Genomic DNA, 13,973 nt, shown 5'->3' with positions numbered 1-13,973 from the left:
ACAAGGGAACAGTTAAGTGACAAAATGTGCTTTCCCAAGTGAACCTGGGAATTATTGAGGATAAGATATGTTAGCTGACAACATTACTATAGCAAATGATCTAAAACCACCCGATCGATGAAGAAAAGAACTCAATTCTGATTCCTCAATAAAGTGTCATTTTAAGATTCTTGAATGGAAACAAAAACCATCAAAACAGGAGTTTTATACCCCACAAGTCCCTAATATTCAAGAAATTGCCTATTCCAATACAAGCATTGTAACAATGTCTACAGTTTTTGTCCCTTCCTTCCTCTATTTAGTTTTATCTTCCACCCCCCCCCCCCCCCCTTCCCTTTTTTCTCTTCTAGAACTTATTTCTTTATTCTTTTCTAAAACTTCAAAAAATTGTTGTTCCAATACCAATGTACCATCTAAGCATAACAAACAACTTTAATATGTTAGCGCCAGCTAAATTTTTTTTTGTTTGTCTGCTAAAGTATTGATAACCAGACAACATTATAATTAGGAAAAATCGTCCAAAATGTCCCTCACATTTTGTAAAATAACTTTTTCCGTCCCTCACTTTTAAAGTGTAATTTTATATCCCTTACATATTCACATCAGACAAATTTAGTCCCTAACTAAGTTTCCGATTGTTTTTTGGCCGGAATCCATCATGTGCAAGGCACGTGATCATTTTTTAAAGGTAAATTTGTCAAATTATATTTTACATAATCTCATCTATAGTTCTCCACATTTTATAAAATAAATTTTTTCGTTCCTCACATTTTATAAAATGATTTTTTTCATCCCTCACATTTCAAAAAATGAATTTCTCCATCCCTCACATTTCAAAAAAATGAAATTTTCATTTCTCACTAATTATGTGTATGAATACATTTTTTTTAAACACATATATATGTCTATTCGATTTTACTTAATAATAATAGCATAAATATATGTATGTAATTGGCCCTAACTTGTGGGCTATCTTCTCTTTTTGTATGATTATGACTAATATTTACTAATAGAACCTTAATTTGTATATTCTTATTGTATTTTGACCGAAAATAGCTTTATTGGCTAACTTGACAATGAATGCAAGATTATTTACTAGCTAATACCAGATGAAATCAAATAATCACGTATAATATATGGTATTCGTATTGTTAAGTGAAATCAAATAGACACATACATATATTTATGCTATTCGTATTATTAAACAAAATCAAATAGACATATACATGTGTTTAAACAAACTGTATTCACACACATTTTTTTTAGGATTTCCCTCACATATATAATTAGTGAGGGATGGAAATATTCATTTTTTGAAATGCGAGGGATGGAGAAATTCATTTTTTGAAATGTAAGGGATGAAAAAAATCATTTTATAAAATGTGAGGAACGAAAAAATTTATTTTATAAAATGTGGAGAACTATAGATGAGATTATGTAAAATATAATTTGACAAATTTACCTTTCAAAAATGATCACGTGCCTTGCACATGATGGATTCCGGCCAAAAAATAATCGGAAACTTAGTTAGGGACTAAATTTGTCCGATGTGAATATGTAAGGGACATACAATTATACTTTTAAAAATGAGGGATGAAAAAAGTCATTTTACAAAATGTGAGGGACGTTTCAGATGATTTTCTCTTATAATTAATAAGGTAACTTAGTTTTAAAATATCTACTAGTATCACAAATTATTATTTTTTTTTTGGTTTCATATTCACAAAATGAAGCCTTCTATAGAAAATTATGAGACTCCATTGGATTATGGCATCAATGAGAAGGTCATTCAAAATAAAATACTTAATAGATTGGAAAGGCTAGCTAAAAACCTCATGTTCTATAACACAATAAGAACAATTCTTACCAACTTAGACTAATCTTTGAAAGAAAATCCAACGAGGTACTAATATTTAACGAACCAATGCAATTTCATGAATAGTATTAGCACTTTTATCAATTGCAATATTCCTTCGGGCGGACAAACAAAATCATATATAGTGCTTTTATCCCAAATAATATTTCACTTACATCATAAACACATTTCTCAACCCACCTTTTTATATTCCCAATCACCTTTTTATCTCACATACATCACATCACAAAAAGTGCTACAGTAATTATTCCAAATAATATTTCAAATAATACACTATCCAAACAAACCCATAACTTCTTGATTTTTTTAGTAACTGTCAAGATGATGTAAATTTGGGTTAGGAATATAAATCCTTTCTGTAAATAAAAAGTTCTCGTTTTCCTTTCTATTTTTTTTCTCCTGTAAAAAGGGCAACAATAAAGTAAAGAAAAAACAAAGAAAAAAAAAGTCCTCCTACTTGGAAGAATGCAAGAGCTGCAGTAGAGCACTATTTATCAGCAGATCAGCAAGAGCAAGGGAAAACAACAATTGCATTCTATTCATCCGTACGGTTTCATTGACTCATGACTGCTCATTTCTCGTGAGGCCATCTATTTTGCTGAACCATTTTTCCCCCCGAAAAACTTATTAACTCCTCAACTCTTCTTCCTTCTCTCAGTTCTGAGTTCTAACAGGAAAAAACACCTGACCCGTGAAAGCAGTTACCTAAAACATTGTACAAACCATACTTCTTTCATCACTCAAATCACTTTCTCACACAAGCGATACAACAAAACTCTTTCATTCTTCTTTCTTCTTCATTCTACAACCACTCTCACTTGACTTTTCTGCACATTCTTTGCAACAAAAATTACTCCCCTTCTCTCAACTTTTGTCTTTTTTTCACTCTTACCCCACATTCATAAGCCTTTTCTTGAGCTCTGTTTCTTTGGTTCTAGTGATACAATCCTGTATTGTGTTTAAATGGTAAAGTTCATTTTTTTCCCCTTAAATTGGTGGATTTCTGAAATGGGCTTTGTTTAAAAGTGCATTTCCTTGTGGATTTAAAAAGTTTTAGTCTTTTTTGGCTTCAAACACTCATTACTGTCAATGGGGTGGAGTAGAGCAGTTATTGTTGTAAAAATTTGAGGAAAGTTTGAATTTTTCTCCTCTTGGACTCATGGTTTCTTGATTATTCATTTTGTTCTCTTAGTTCTTTATTTGGTTCCTGAGCGGGACTGAAGAAAGAGATATTTCTGTTGCTCCTGGCAGCCGAAAATGGAATTTTTAACTCTAGTAACTGCTATACTTTTTGGGTTGCTATTAAGTTTCCGACTCGTAACTGCTCAAGTTGTTGATGATCATGCCATTTTGCTAGAAATTGCAAAAGAGTTTAGTTTGTCTTCCTGGAATGTAAACCAGTCAGATTTCTGTTCTTGGCCTGGTGTTGGTTGCAGCTCTAACCAATCTATGGTGGAGAGGCTTGATCTTTCTCGCCATGGGTTGCAAGGTAATGTGACTCTAATTTCTGAGCTTAGAGCATTGAAATGGCTTGACCTGTCTTCTAATAATTTCCATGGATCAATCCCACAAGCATTTGGGAATTTATCGCTGCTTGAAGTTCTTGATTTATCATTTAACAAGTTTGAGAGCTCAGTTCCTGTAGAACTGGGCAGGCTCAAGAACCTTAGGTCATTGAACTTGTCAAATAATTATTTAAGCGGGGTCATACCTGATGAGCTTGAGGGGTTGGAAAAGCTGCAAGAGTTTCAGATATATACTAACAGGCTGAATGGTTCCATCCCTCGGTGGGTTGGAAATTTAACCAATTTGAGATCTTTTACTGCTTATGAGAATGGATTAAGTGGTAATATTCCAGATAATTTGGGCTCAGTTTCAGAACTTCAGCTGTTGAACCTTCACTCTAATCAGCTAGAAGGGCCCATACCTGAGAGCATTTTTGCTATGGAAAAATTGGAGGTTTTGGTTTTGACACAAAACAAGCTGACTGGCAGTATTCCTCCATCAGTTGGCAATTGCAAAGGCCTTTCTAGTATTAGAATTGGGAATAATGAGTTAATAGGTAACATTCCCAGAGAGATTGGTAATATTACTGGCCTTACATACTTTGAAGCTGATAATAATAATCTCTCTGGAGAGATAGTTTCTGAATTTGCACAATGCTCTAATCTCACTCTCCTTAATTTGGCCTCAAATGGTTTTAGTGGTATCATCCCTCCAGAATTTGGTCAACTTAGCAATTTGCAGGAGTTGATTCTCTCTGGAAATAGCCTATTTGGAGAGATTCCGATAACTGTTCTAAGTTGCAAGAATCTGAACAAGCTTGACTTAAGCAGCAACAGACTTAATGGCACTATACCACAAGAGATCTGCAGTACTTCCAGGCTGCAATACTTGCTACTGAGTCAGAATTTTGTTAGAGGGGAGATACCTCATGAGATTGGAAATTGCATTAAGCTGCTTGAATTGCAGATGGGCAGTAACTATATGACTGGAAGTATTCCTCCTGAGATCGGTCACATGAAGAACTTGCAGATTGCGTTGAATTTGAGCTTCAATCATCTTCGTGGATTGTTGCCCCAAGAGTTGGGAAGACTCGACAAGCTGGTGGCTCTGGATCTTTCAAATAATCAGCTTTCCGGGAATATTCCAGCTGCACTGAAGGGCATGCTGAGTTTGATAGAGGTTGATTTTTCAAACAATCAGCTGACTGGACCAATACCGACCTTTGTGCCATTTCAAAAAAGCCCAAATTCAAGCTTTTTTGGGAACAAAGGTCTCTGTGGCGAGCCGTTGAGTCCTTCCTGTGGAAATCCGAATGGGTCTGGTAATGTGAATTATCATCACAAGGTTTCTTACAGGATCATATTGGCTGTTATTGGTTCTGGTTTGGCTGTTTTTGCATCTGTGACCGTTGTTGTATTGCTCTATATGATGAGGGAGAGGCAAGAGGAAGCTGCCAAAGGTGGTGTAACTGCTGATGATGAAACCACTGGCAAACCAGTCATAATAGCAGGGAATGTTTTCATTGAAAACCTTAGGCAAGCCATAGATTTTGATGCAGCAGTGAAGGCGACCCTGAAAGAATCAAATAAACTTAGCATTGGCACTTTTAGCACCGTTTACAGAGCAGACATGCCATCTGGAATGATTCTGTCTGTTAAGAAGTTGAGATCAATGGACAGAACGTTGATTCATCACCAGAGCAAAATGATTAGAGAGGTTGAAAGGCTGAGTAAACTCACTCACGCCAATCTGATAAGGCCTATTGGGTTCATAATCTATGAAGACGTTGCACTTCTGCTACATCAATACTACCCGAATGGGACATTGGCAGAGTTTCTGCATGAATCTTCTAAGAAACATGAATATAAACCTGACTGGCCAACAAGACTCTCCATTGCCATTGGAGTAGCAGAAGGCTTAGCATTTTTGCATCATGTCGCAATTATTCACCTTGACATTTCTTCAGGTAATGTTCTCTTAGATTCCAATTTTAACCCGTTGGTTGGTGAAATCGAAATATCAAAGCTCTTAGACCCATCAAGAGGGACCGCAAGCATCAGTGCTGTTGCAGGTTCATTTGGATATATTCCCCCAGGTTAGTAACTCTCATATTTACTCTCTCCACTCACTGATGCTTTATGACCAAGTTATGTTCTTTCTTTCTGAAAATTTAAATCTTTCCTCTCGTTCCTTTTGACACAGAATATGCATATACCATGCAAGTTACAGCACCTGGAAATGTTTACAGCTATGGGGTAGTTTTGCTTGAGATCCTTACTACCCGATTACCAGTAGACGAAGAATTTGGTGAAGGTGTAGATTTGGTGAAGTGGGTTCAGGGAGCACCTTTAAGAGGTGAAACACCAGAGCAGATACTTGATGCAAAGCTTAGTACCGTCTCATTTGCTTGGAGAAAAGAAATGCTTGCAGCATTGAAAGTTGCTTTGCTCTGTACAGACAGTACGCCAGCGAAACGACCAAAGATGAAGAAGGTGGTTGAAATGCTTCGAGAAATAACAGAATAACTGCACAGCACAGAATTCTGTTTATTCAGAAATGGTTTTTCGTCTCTTCCCTCTAAATCAGGAATCCTCGAGTGACATTTGAAAAGACACCACGCGAAATATTATCTGCCATTTGAAATTTATCATCACTGGAGAAGGGGAGAGATTCTGTACATGTGTTGGTGTAGCTTCTGTTAATGGTAATCTACTCCTCTGTCTAGTATTGAAGGGCTGAAGAGGAACTCAGCTATGTAACCTTATCCACATCGAGGAGAAAAGTAAAAGCCTGCAGAAGAATTAGATGGAGGATAAAACCAAAAGCCTTCCTCCACTCCAATTATGGTAGTTTTGTACTCTATCATGTATCAGGTGTTCAATCACATGGATGAGATCTTTGTTCGAAGATGCTCTTCATTTCTGTCCAGAGAACTGTATCTCTGCATGGTTAGCAGTATTCAGTTATCACTCTTCCCCTCTTAAAAGAAGTCATTCTTCTGTATAATCTTGGTGATGATACCTTTCTTTAGCTTCTATCTTCTCGTTGAGAAAGAATGTAATTTGCGAATGCACTAAGACTTAAAAATGTTCTTGTTGAGATGCTACAAGTGTCAATTGCATAATTTTCCATTATAGGTGAAGTATGAAGAGGATTCTCATTGGGATGATAAAAGTGCTTTGGAGGCAATGGAGTTTTTATTACGTTCAAGAAATGATGAAAGGCTTGTCAGTTGTTACCTTTGCCTGCCAATCCTACCATCAGTCCAATATCTGTATCATCCTATTTCACACCCATACCCAACTGCAAAAAAGCCATATGCCAAACGGCCCCTTAATTTATTTTGTTCATTATTCTTCCCAATTACCATTTAATCCCTACCCATGTTCTTGCCAAAACTTTGATTTATTTACTTAATTCGAGCGTAAATTAAACTCCAAAATTAAACTATAAGCAATTACTTAAAACAAGATTTATAAGCAATTCACTACATACAAATCATAAATTCAACTCCAAAATGTTATTAGTACATGCTGATTAATGCCTTCAAATAGTACCCAAGTTTTAAAAAAATAAAAATAAATTTGAATCCGCGAAAAAAAAAGAAAGAAAGATTGTTGGAGTTTGGGTTTCGATTCTCCCTGGAAGCAAAATACACATTTCTACATCTTAAACCCTGAACCCCGCGGAAAAACATTTTGCTTCTAGTTTTCACTTAACCCTGTTGCGTTCATCCCCCGGAGTTGAAGAGTCTTCTCCTAGGGTGAATTCCTTGATCCCAGGTAAGTGGGTTACAGACTCCGTTGCCTCTGCAATTTTCTTCTCCGTATGCAAGCTTTTCTCTTCCTTCTTCTCTGTTTTTTCATCTCTAAGGAATTAGTTTTTCAGCTCTTTTTTTGTTTCCTTTTTTGGCGAGATAAATGTTAATGTCACTAGATTTGTCATTTTCATGCTTTTAACGTGTTTTCTTGAATTGCGCACTCAATGGAAGCTCAGGAACAAAGGGTCAATTGATTCTTGATCTTTGGTTATTTGCTCCGTGAATACAGGTATGATTTAGTTGGGCTTCTGGTTGCCTTCTACCTGTTTGTAAAATTGTCTGCCTGAATACCTTTCAGTTTCATAGTTATTCATACATTAGGATTTCGAGTTTCAACCATCTAATTTCGTTTGTTTATACTTGAATCAATTGATGTATGTTTCCTTTTTAATAAGATCAATTGATGTTTAATGCATTTGAAGATTTTGACGTCGTAATCTAGTTTGGTTTACGTAATTTCCTTTCTAATTGAAAAGAGATTGGTCAAGAAGGTGAACAGGAGATAATTCTTGAGAAGTCCAATGTAGTTAAGTATTAATGGAAGTTAAAAGTATGTCGAGCTTGTGATAAGTGCCTTGATAGTTGATGTTTACCTCATTTTTCCTGGATGATGGACAAATGTTGTGAGGAGCTTAAAGGGTTTGAATTGATTAGCGCTGAGTGCAAAAAGGGATTGTTGCATATTCTTGGTTCATGTTTCTAAATGCTTTATTTTTCTGTAGATCTTAAGAAGAAAGTTGGTTGAGCCAAGAGAAAGGGAACGGACAAGATGCCTCTTTATGACTGCATGCTTTTGTTGAAACCCCATGTAAAGAAGGAGGCATTGATGGACTTGGCTGCTAAAGTTGGGAAACATGTTTACAGAAGAAATGGGGTTCTTACTGGTGTCAAGTCATTTGGACAAGTTCAATTGGGTTATGGCATCAGGAAACTTGATGGGAGGTACTATCAGGTTGGTGTACTGATGTGGCACTCCACTTCACCTTCGTTTTTCTTCTTCCTTATATGATTTAAGTTCAGTTGCTTCCACTATTAAATTTTACTTGTTTGGGAGCGATCGTAAAGTTTTCATTCATGCTTTGAGTGCATGTTTGAATTTGAAGTCTGTTTGCCATTGAATTTCTTTACAGATCAGCCAACGCATAATGAATTTCTTAGCTTCGTCAGTCTTAAGAATTAGGGTTCATTTTAGGTTCAACTTTGATATCTCTGCATATCTACTCCAGCTGCTCTTTTTTTCCCCAGGAAAAAGTTTTGCCAGAAAGTAGCCATAGGATTTTGTTTACCTTGTAACATCTCCAGTTGAGGTTTCTTGTAATGCTTGTAAATTTATGAAGCAAATTAACCACAAGGAAATAGTTAGCACATGCTAAGTCATATGTCTGAAAATTGGGTGTGGAATAACCTAAGCGAGCTGTGATGCATGAACTCTTAGCTGCTGTGGAGGATTGAAAATACAAGATGGACAGCATCTTACTCTGATAGAAGGTCACAACATCCTTGTATCATTCTAGTCGACTAAATTTTTGTCATATTTATCTGATACACTCAACTTCTGGATGTATTATACTTGGTTATTTTTTATTATGTTTTCCTGACTATGCCGCCGATATTATTAGCTAGAATTCTAATTATCCTCTGAAATTTTATAAGCTGGCTTCTTTTAGTCATGCACCGAGGAATTTAATTAGTTAATGCATGGAAAAAGTACTCAATTCAAAATATAACATAGAATCTCAACTGTCTTGTATATTTCATATGTGCTTTTTTTAAAAAAAAAAAAAAAAGAGGAAATGTCAAGTGTCAATACAAACCTAAATTTGTTTTGATGGATAACTTAGTCATTTTCCCCTATTAGTTTGAAATAAGGGAGGTGGGATTGCGTACCTATTAATGGTAAAATATAGATAAAGCAAGGAGATCAAATGATATTCTGGTAGCTTTTGTTAAAATTGGAGATTGACCATTAGAAATCAAATTTAAATGCTGATTTGGCCTGTCCCTTAAAGTACAGTTGATATAGTTCTAGGAATTCTGTTTTGATTTTAAACACTATGTAATGTTTTTGGACCCTATCTGCAAGATCCAAAATTCTCTCGCTTCCTCCTTCCCCCAAAAAGAAACACAGAAAACCAGTCCCCTCCTTCTCCTGTTGGTGAAAGATAAGATCTTCATTTTAAGAGTATATTAAATTTTACAAAGGTCGATACCACCAACATGATATCAAAATAAATTCTAAATTCTGAGTGCAAGGCGCACAACTACTGGTGGAATAAAGTGAATGATCAAAGGAAAACAATCTTAGACCAAGTAATGATCCAAAATAGCTAGGTATCTATTATGGTGACTGCTAGTAGGTATCACACATTAAGAATGCGCTTAACAGCCAACATGGTTAGCTGTTTATGCCCTCTTTACTAAATGTAACTTGCTATCTGTTTCATCATGATATCTGGTAGTCTTGTTTCTACGCTTTTGAAGAGCATTATTGTGCATCTTCCATGAAGAAGTGCATTCCCTTTCTCCAAACAAATGACATACTGGTCTTGTATAGGGCCTACTGATGCAAATGACAATGATGACACCGCCCAGTTTTAATGAAGAGCTGCATTACCTTAACAAGGAAGACCGATTGCTTCGCTGGCTTCTGGTCAAACATCGTGACATGAAATATGGGCTGGACTTTCTGGGTGAAGATGATCCTAACTTAAGAAGATATGGGAGCAGTTTGTTTGACAATGAGGATGACAAGGATGACAGTGAGGATGAGGATGATGATGATGAGTATGATGCCGACCAAGGGCATGATAATGATGGGAATGATGATGATGAGGATGATGATGGTGATGATGATGATGAGGATGAGTACGAGGCGGACCAAGGAGAGAAAAAGGAAGGCTAAAATGATTATGCATCTTATTCAAAGTCGACATGGCTGTTAGCTTTTGCATTTTTTTTTTTATTATCTCAGGAGTCTTCTTTATGCTGTTCATAAGGTGTACGGGTAGCGGAAATCACATAATGCTGACGTATTAGTTCAAAATGGAGCTGCTGGTAGCAGTAACTGCTGGAAGTTGACAACTAAGCCTTTTCAATGTACAAGGAGTATATGCCTAGTGCCAAAGGAATATATGCAGTTGGTATGCATACGTACTTTTCCTGCGTTTTAATCTCTTTTGCGGGTCAATAATATGCTAGCTAACTTGTTCGCACGAATATGATTCCTGATTTTCTTGCAAAATGTCTGTTCAGGTCAAGAATGGACTAAACATCTTATAGTTTTATTCGTGGTAATCTTCAACTCAACGGTATTTGAACACATAAGACGTGACAATAAAGATGTCATTCGGATGAGAAGTTGAGATAAACAGTAAGATCTTAGCTTAATAACGTCATTACTGCAAGAGACGGAAAATGATAGGACTTCAAACCGAATCACAGAGAGACACTAGAATTTGCTTCTCTCAATGGTCCATTCCTTTGGATAGAACTTCAACTTCTTTCCGTCGAACAAAAGCTAACGAATGGCTCAACCAACTCCACATCTAACATTTCATGTCATCACTCGAAAAAAAAAAAAAGATGACAGGTTGGCCCGTGATTGAATCGAGGAACTCAATTTCCCCTTCTGCATTAGGCATTTCTGTTCTAATGCATGCAAATGCTATACTGATTGACTCCAGCAAGTATGCATGAAACTGACACCATAACCCATATACACTACAACCTCACCCAGCCCTGGCCACCGGATGTGTTCATAAACAACTGTTCCTTGACATAGGTGAAAGAAATGCTACAATCAGACTTCAAAAGGGTACTTGTAATGGCTGTTTAAAAGAGAAATGCCTCAAGCAACCAGGGCTGAAGAAACATAAAACATCAGTCCCCAAACACCATGCAATCCAAGTTCTTCCACCCCCACCCAAAAAAAAAAAAAAAACCAAAGGAACTTCAATTCTTCCTTTCAAAAGTAGACTTCCATATATCTTATGCATAATATGCACCTAAATGACAAAATGCTATATCTAGCAAGGAAAACCCTATAGAAAGAATTCATAAGCCATCAAGCAAATTACACATAGATTAGAAAAGACAACAGATGAATCAAGAGGCTTGTGTGAAAATTATATCCAACACTTCACGCTTTTGGACTGAAATTATTAATAATGTCTAATTGCAGAATGACCACATGCTGAAAAGCGATGGCAGAAAGAAAGCCCTAAGGCTGAAATAGGAAAAGAGAGACTGTTTCTGCATTTACATCCATGCTAACCATTACTTCAGAGTAAAAATTGTAATCTTCCATAAAGATGATATTAGAAACAAAAAGGCCATTGGGTGGAGCTTCACTGGTCAATACGGTTCTTCACAATAAAGTTTTGGCGGCTGATGGGGTTCATGACCACTGGAGGACCAGCAGTGCGAGGCCATGCCTGAAACTTCTTGTCAGTCTCTTCCCACCACTCCTTGTTTTCAACAGTTGGTGGAGTCTTACCTAATTGAAAATGACAGAAATGATATAAAAAACAGAGGCGAATCAAAGCCAAAGTAAGGATAAAATGCCTATAAACTTACCTCCAAAAATCTTTTTATCGGCAATTAAATGATCACAAACATATGCAATTGCAAATGATCCCACCAAACCAGAAAGTATGTACTTAGCAGACATCTTCAAAAATCAACAACTGACACGATAAACCAAACTCCCAGTTAGGTGCAATAATCCAGGACCTTAAAATCCAGTTCCATCCAGTAAACGTCTTTACTAAAAAGCATTCAAAGAAGCATAACACAAGAAAGAAAGGAAAAAGAGCGGACATGTATTACAAAATAATTACATGAATAAATGATAATTTTGATAACAGAACTGATCAAGAAACAAAAAGAAAGGATAATGAATCAACAAAAACATTAATAAAGATATAATTGTCACTTTCATGGCCAATGATGTAATCAGAAGGTCCAGAAAATCAAGTAAATTGTTACATGTGATGACTGCAAATGTTCCAGTAGATATGACAGCACCGTGATTGCATTACGTAGATCTTTAGATTCCACAAAGTCTACAAGTATGCAGGTCTAGCAAAATGCAACTCGATATAACACCCAATGCCAAAACATTTTTACAATATCAATTCAATCATTTCCTGTTTTCATATCTTTCGACTGGCCTTAATTTCTAACTAAGAAGCCATTGCAGAAAGTTTATCACCATTACAATGGTCATAATAACCAGAGTTCTCTTAGGCGTGAACATGAATGACTGCTAAAAGAGGCACAGAACCCACATTAATAACATCTCAAATTAAAATACAGTCAAACTTACATAGAATTGTTCGAAGATCAAGTGCAGAAGTATTTGAGCAGCAGAAATAAGATAACAGTTAAGCATAAGCTAGGAGTGGCCAAATTTATAGTGTTAAGGTCAGTGTGTAGGACAGGGGCCAAGAAAGGGACTCTAACAGAACCATTTGAACTCTATTATGGGGTTAAAGAAAATTTCAGCACTTCTACTTTTCCTAAGGAGGCAGGGATGACTTCCCCTGCACAAAATAGCCGTAGCTTGCTTCGCATATACCAATCCTCCCTCCGTCCTTTTAATCCCAGCACATGTATACTCATTTTACATTTGGCTTGGGGGATAAAACACATATTATGATGATCTTGTACCCAAATCATGCAAAATAGACCGATGAAATTGAATGGGACAGCACGTTCCATACCCAAACGAACAAGAATTTCCACCCACCAAAAAACCCAAAGACAGCGCGTACAAAAATGCTATCTTTCAACATCCTCATCCCTTAAATAATCCACCGGGACGAGCCACAAGGATACATAAAGATCAGTTACAGAAAAGGTAAAAGGCCCATGAAAGCTAAAGTAAGTCTCTTGATGAAAAAATCAGCACCCCGGTAAACTATGAAACCTAAAGCAGTAATCCCCAACGCCAAGCCAAAAACAATAATTCCAGTATTCCCCAATAATGTCTATTGAAAGACCAATTCTTTTAAACTTTACCAGATTCACAACTAACCCTCTCCCAAGTAGAAATAGATAAATCCCCAAAAACACCAAGAAAATCAAAACTAAAAGAAATCAATACGTTTCTGCTATAGCCCTAAACACTTGAACAGATCTTGATACCACATACAGGAAAAAGGGCAATATTTGAATCGTAGGCCGCAAATACTTCAGGAAATGAAGACCCTAATCGCTCAAAATTAAAGACATATCATAAAAGCCATAACCAGATTCAACCATTTATGGATAAATGTGTGTGTGTGTAACAGAAACTTACTGCTATGAATTCTGGGACGAAACTGAGGGAGAGGGAGAGAAAAGGGCGAGCTGTTGAATGATACTAATACAAGATTTCTGCGTAGAAGGTGTGAAACTTGTTGGGTCGATTACAGTGAAACTGCGCCGTTTCGGCGCCTAAAGATGCTTTGCTTTTATCATTAAAAAAAAAAGGGCCAGGGGCTTCTGAGAATTGTGAAACGAGGAGTTTTTTACTTGGACCCAAATTGGGCTTCTAAAAGGTTTAGGTCTACTACTGTATTTAAGATTTGTAGAAATCCAATACTTAGGGGCAAATTCCTTAGAATTTATTTGGAAAAAAAATCAGTCAAATATTGATGTTTAGAGTTGGTGTCTCTATCTATGACATGGCACAACGGGCCAACAAATTTTTAAAAATCCCTAATGGGTTTAGGCCAAAACGATCCAAAACTAATTTTTTTTGAAAAGTAATGACGCGACGGCCCAAAA

The 13,973-nt window shown here is 36.4% G+C and overlaps 3 protein-coding genes across 5 annotated transcripts; 2 read left to right on the top strand and 1 right to left on the bottom strand.

The window, feature by feature from the left end:
- Window positions 1-2,411: 2,411 nt before the first annotated feature.
- On the top strand, window positions 2,412-6,483 carry LOC113694128 (leucine-rich repeat receptor-like tyrosine-protein kinase PXC3). The gene is made up of 2 exons (XM_027212981.2): window positions 2,412-5,477; window positions 5,585-6,483. The coding sequence occupies exons 1-2, from the start codon at window positions 3,134-3,136 to the stop codon at window positions 5,905-5,907; spliced, it is 2,667 nt and encodes an 888-aa protein (XP_027068782.1). The 5' UTR covers window positions 2,412-3,133; the 3' UTR covers window positions 5,908-6,483.
- Window positions 6,484-6,883: 400 nt separating this feature from the next.
- LOC113694130 (uncharacterized) lies at window positions 6,884-10,372 on the top strand. 3 transcript variants are annotated; one of them, XM_027212983.2, is made up of 4 exons: window positions 6,885-7,164; window positions 7,379-7,431; window positions 7,925-8,154; window positions 9,757-10,372. In XM_027212983.2, the coding sequence occupies exons 3-4, from the start codon at window positions 7,972-7,974 to the stop codon at window positions 10,102-10,104; spliced, it is 531 nt and encodes a 176-aa protein (XP_027068784.1). In that variant the 5' UTR covers window positions 6,885-7,164; window positions 7,379-7,431; window positions 7,925-7,971; the 3' UTR covers window positions 10,105-10,372. The 3 variants fall into 3 exon arrangements, with proteins under 3 accessions (XP_027068786.1, XP_027068784.1, XP_027068785.1); XM_027212984.2 differs by having other exon boundaries at window positions 7,374-7,431; XM_027212985.2 differs by lacking the exon at window positions 7,379-7,431 and having other exon boundaries at window positions 6,884-7,164.
- A 943-nt stretch (window positions 10,373-11,315) lies between these two features.
- On the bottom strand, window positions 11,316-13,655 carry LOC113694131 (uncharacterized). Its single transcript, XM_027212986.2, has 3 exons — window positions 13,504-13,655; window positions 11,778-11,887; window positions 11,316-11,697 (listed from the first exon to the last, which is right to left on the bottom strand). The coding sequence occupies exons 2-3, from the start codon at window positions 11,869-11,871 to the stop codon at window positions 11,549-11,551; spliced, it is 243 nt and encodes an 80-aa protein (XP_027068787.1). The 5' UTR covers window positions 11,872-11,887; window positions 13,504-13,655; the 3' UTR covers window positions 11,316-11,548.
- Window positions 13,656-13,973: the final 318 nt, after the last annotated feature.

This window comes from Coffea arabica, chromosome 6c, assembly GCF_036785885.1.
Source record: "Coffea arabica cultivar ET-39 chromosome 6c, Coffea Arabica ET-39 HiFi, whole genome shotgun sequence".
NCBI classification, from domain to species: domain Eukaryota; kingdom Viridiplantae; phylum Streptophyta; class Magnoliopsida; order Gentianales; family Rubiaceae; genus Coffea; species Coffea arabica.
The sequence above is the reverse complement of the archived record's forward strand: the minus strand, read 5'-3'. Positions and strand labels throughout refer to the sequence as shown.

Coding starts and splice junctions, on each gene's coding strand:
- LOC113694128 (XM_027212981.2), top strand. CDS start 3,134: ATGGAATTTTTAACTCTAGTAACTGCTATACTTTTTGGGTTGCTATTA. Junction 5,478..5,584: donor ATTTGGATATATTCCCCCAG/GTTAGTAACTCT, acceptor CTTTTGACACAG/AATATGCATATACCATGCAA.
- LOC113694130 (XM_027212985.2), top strand. CDS start 7,972: ATGCCTCTTTATGACTGCATGCTTTTGTTGAAACCCCATGTAAAGAAG. Junction 8,155..9,756: donor TTGATGGGAGGTACTATCAG/GTTGGTGTACTG, acceptor GGTCTTGTATAG/GGCCTACTGATGCAAATGAC.
- LOC113694131 (XM_027212986.2), bottom strand. CDS start 11,871: ATGTCTGCTAAGTACATACTTTCTGGTTTGGTGGGATCATTTGCAATT. Junction 11,698..11,777: donor CGATAAAAAGATTTTTGGAG/GTAAGTTTATAG, acceptor ATTTTCAATTAG/GTAAGACTCCACCAACTGTT.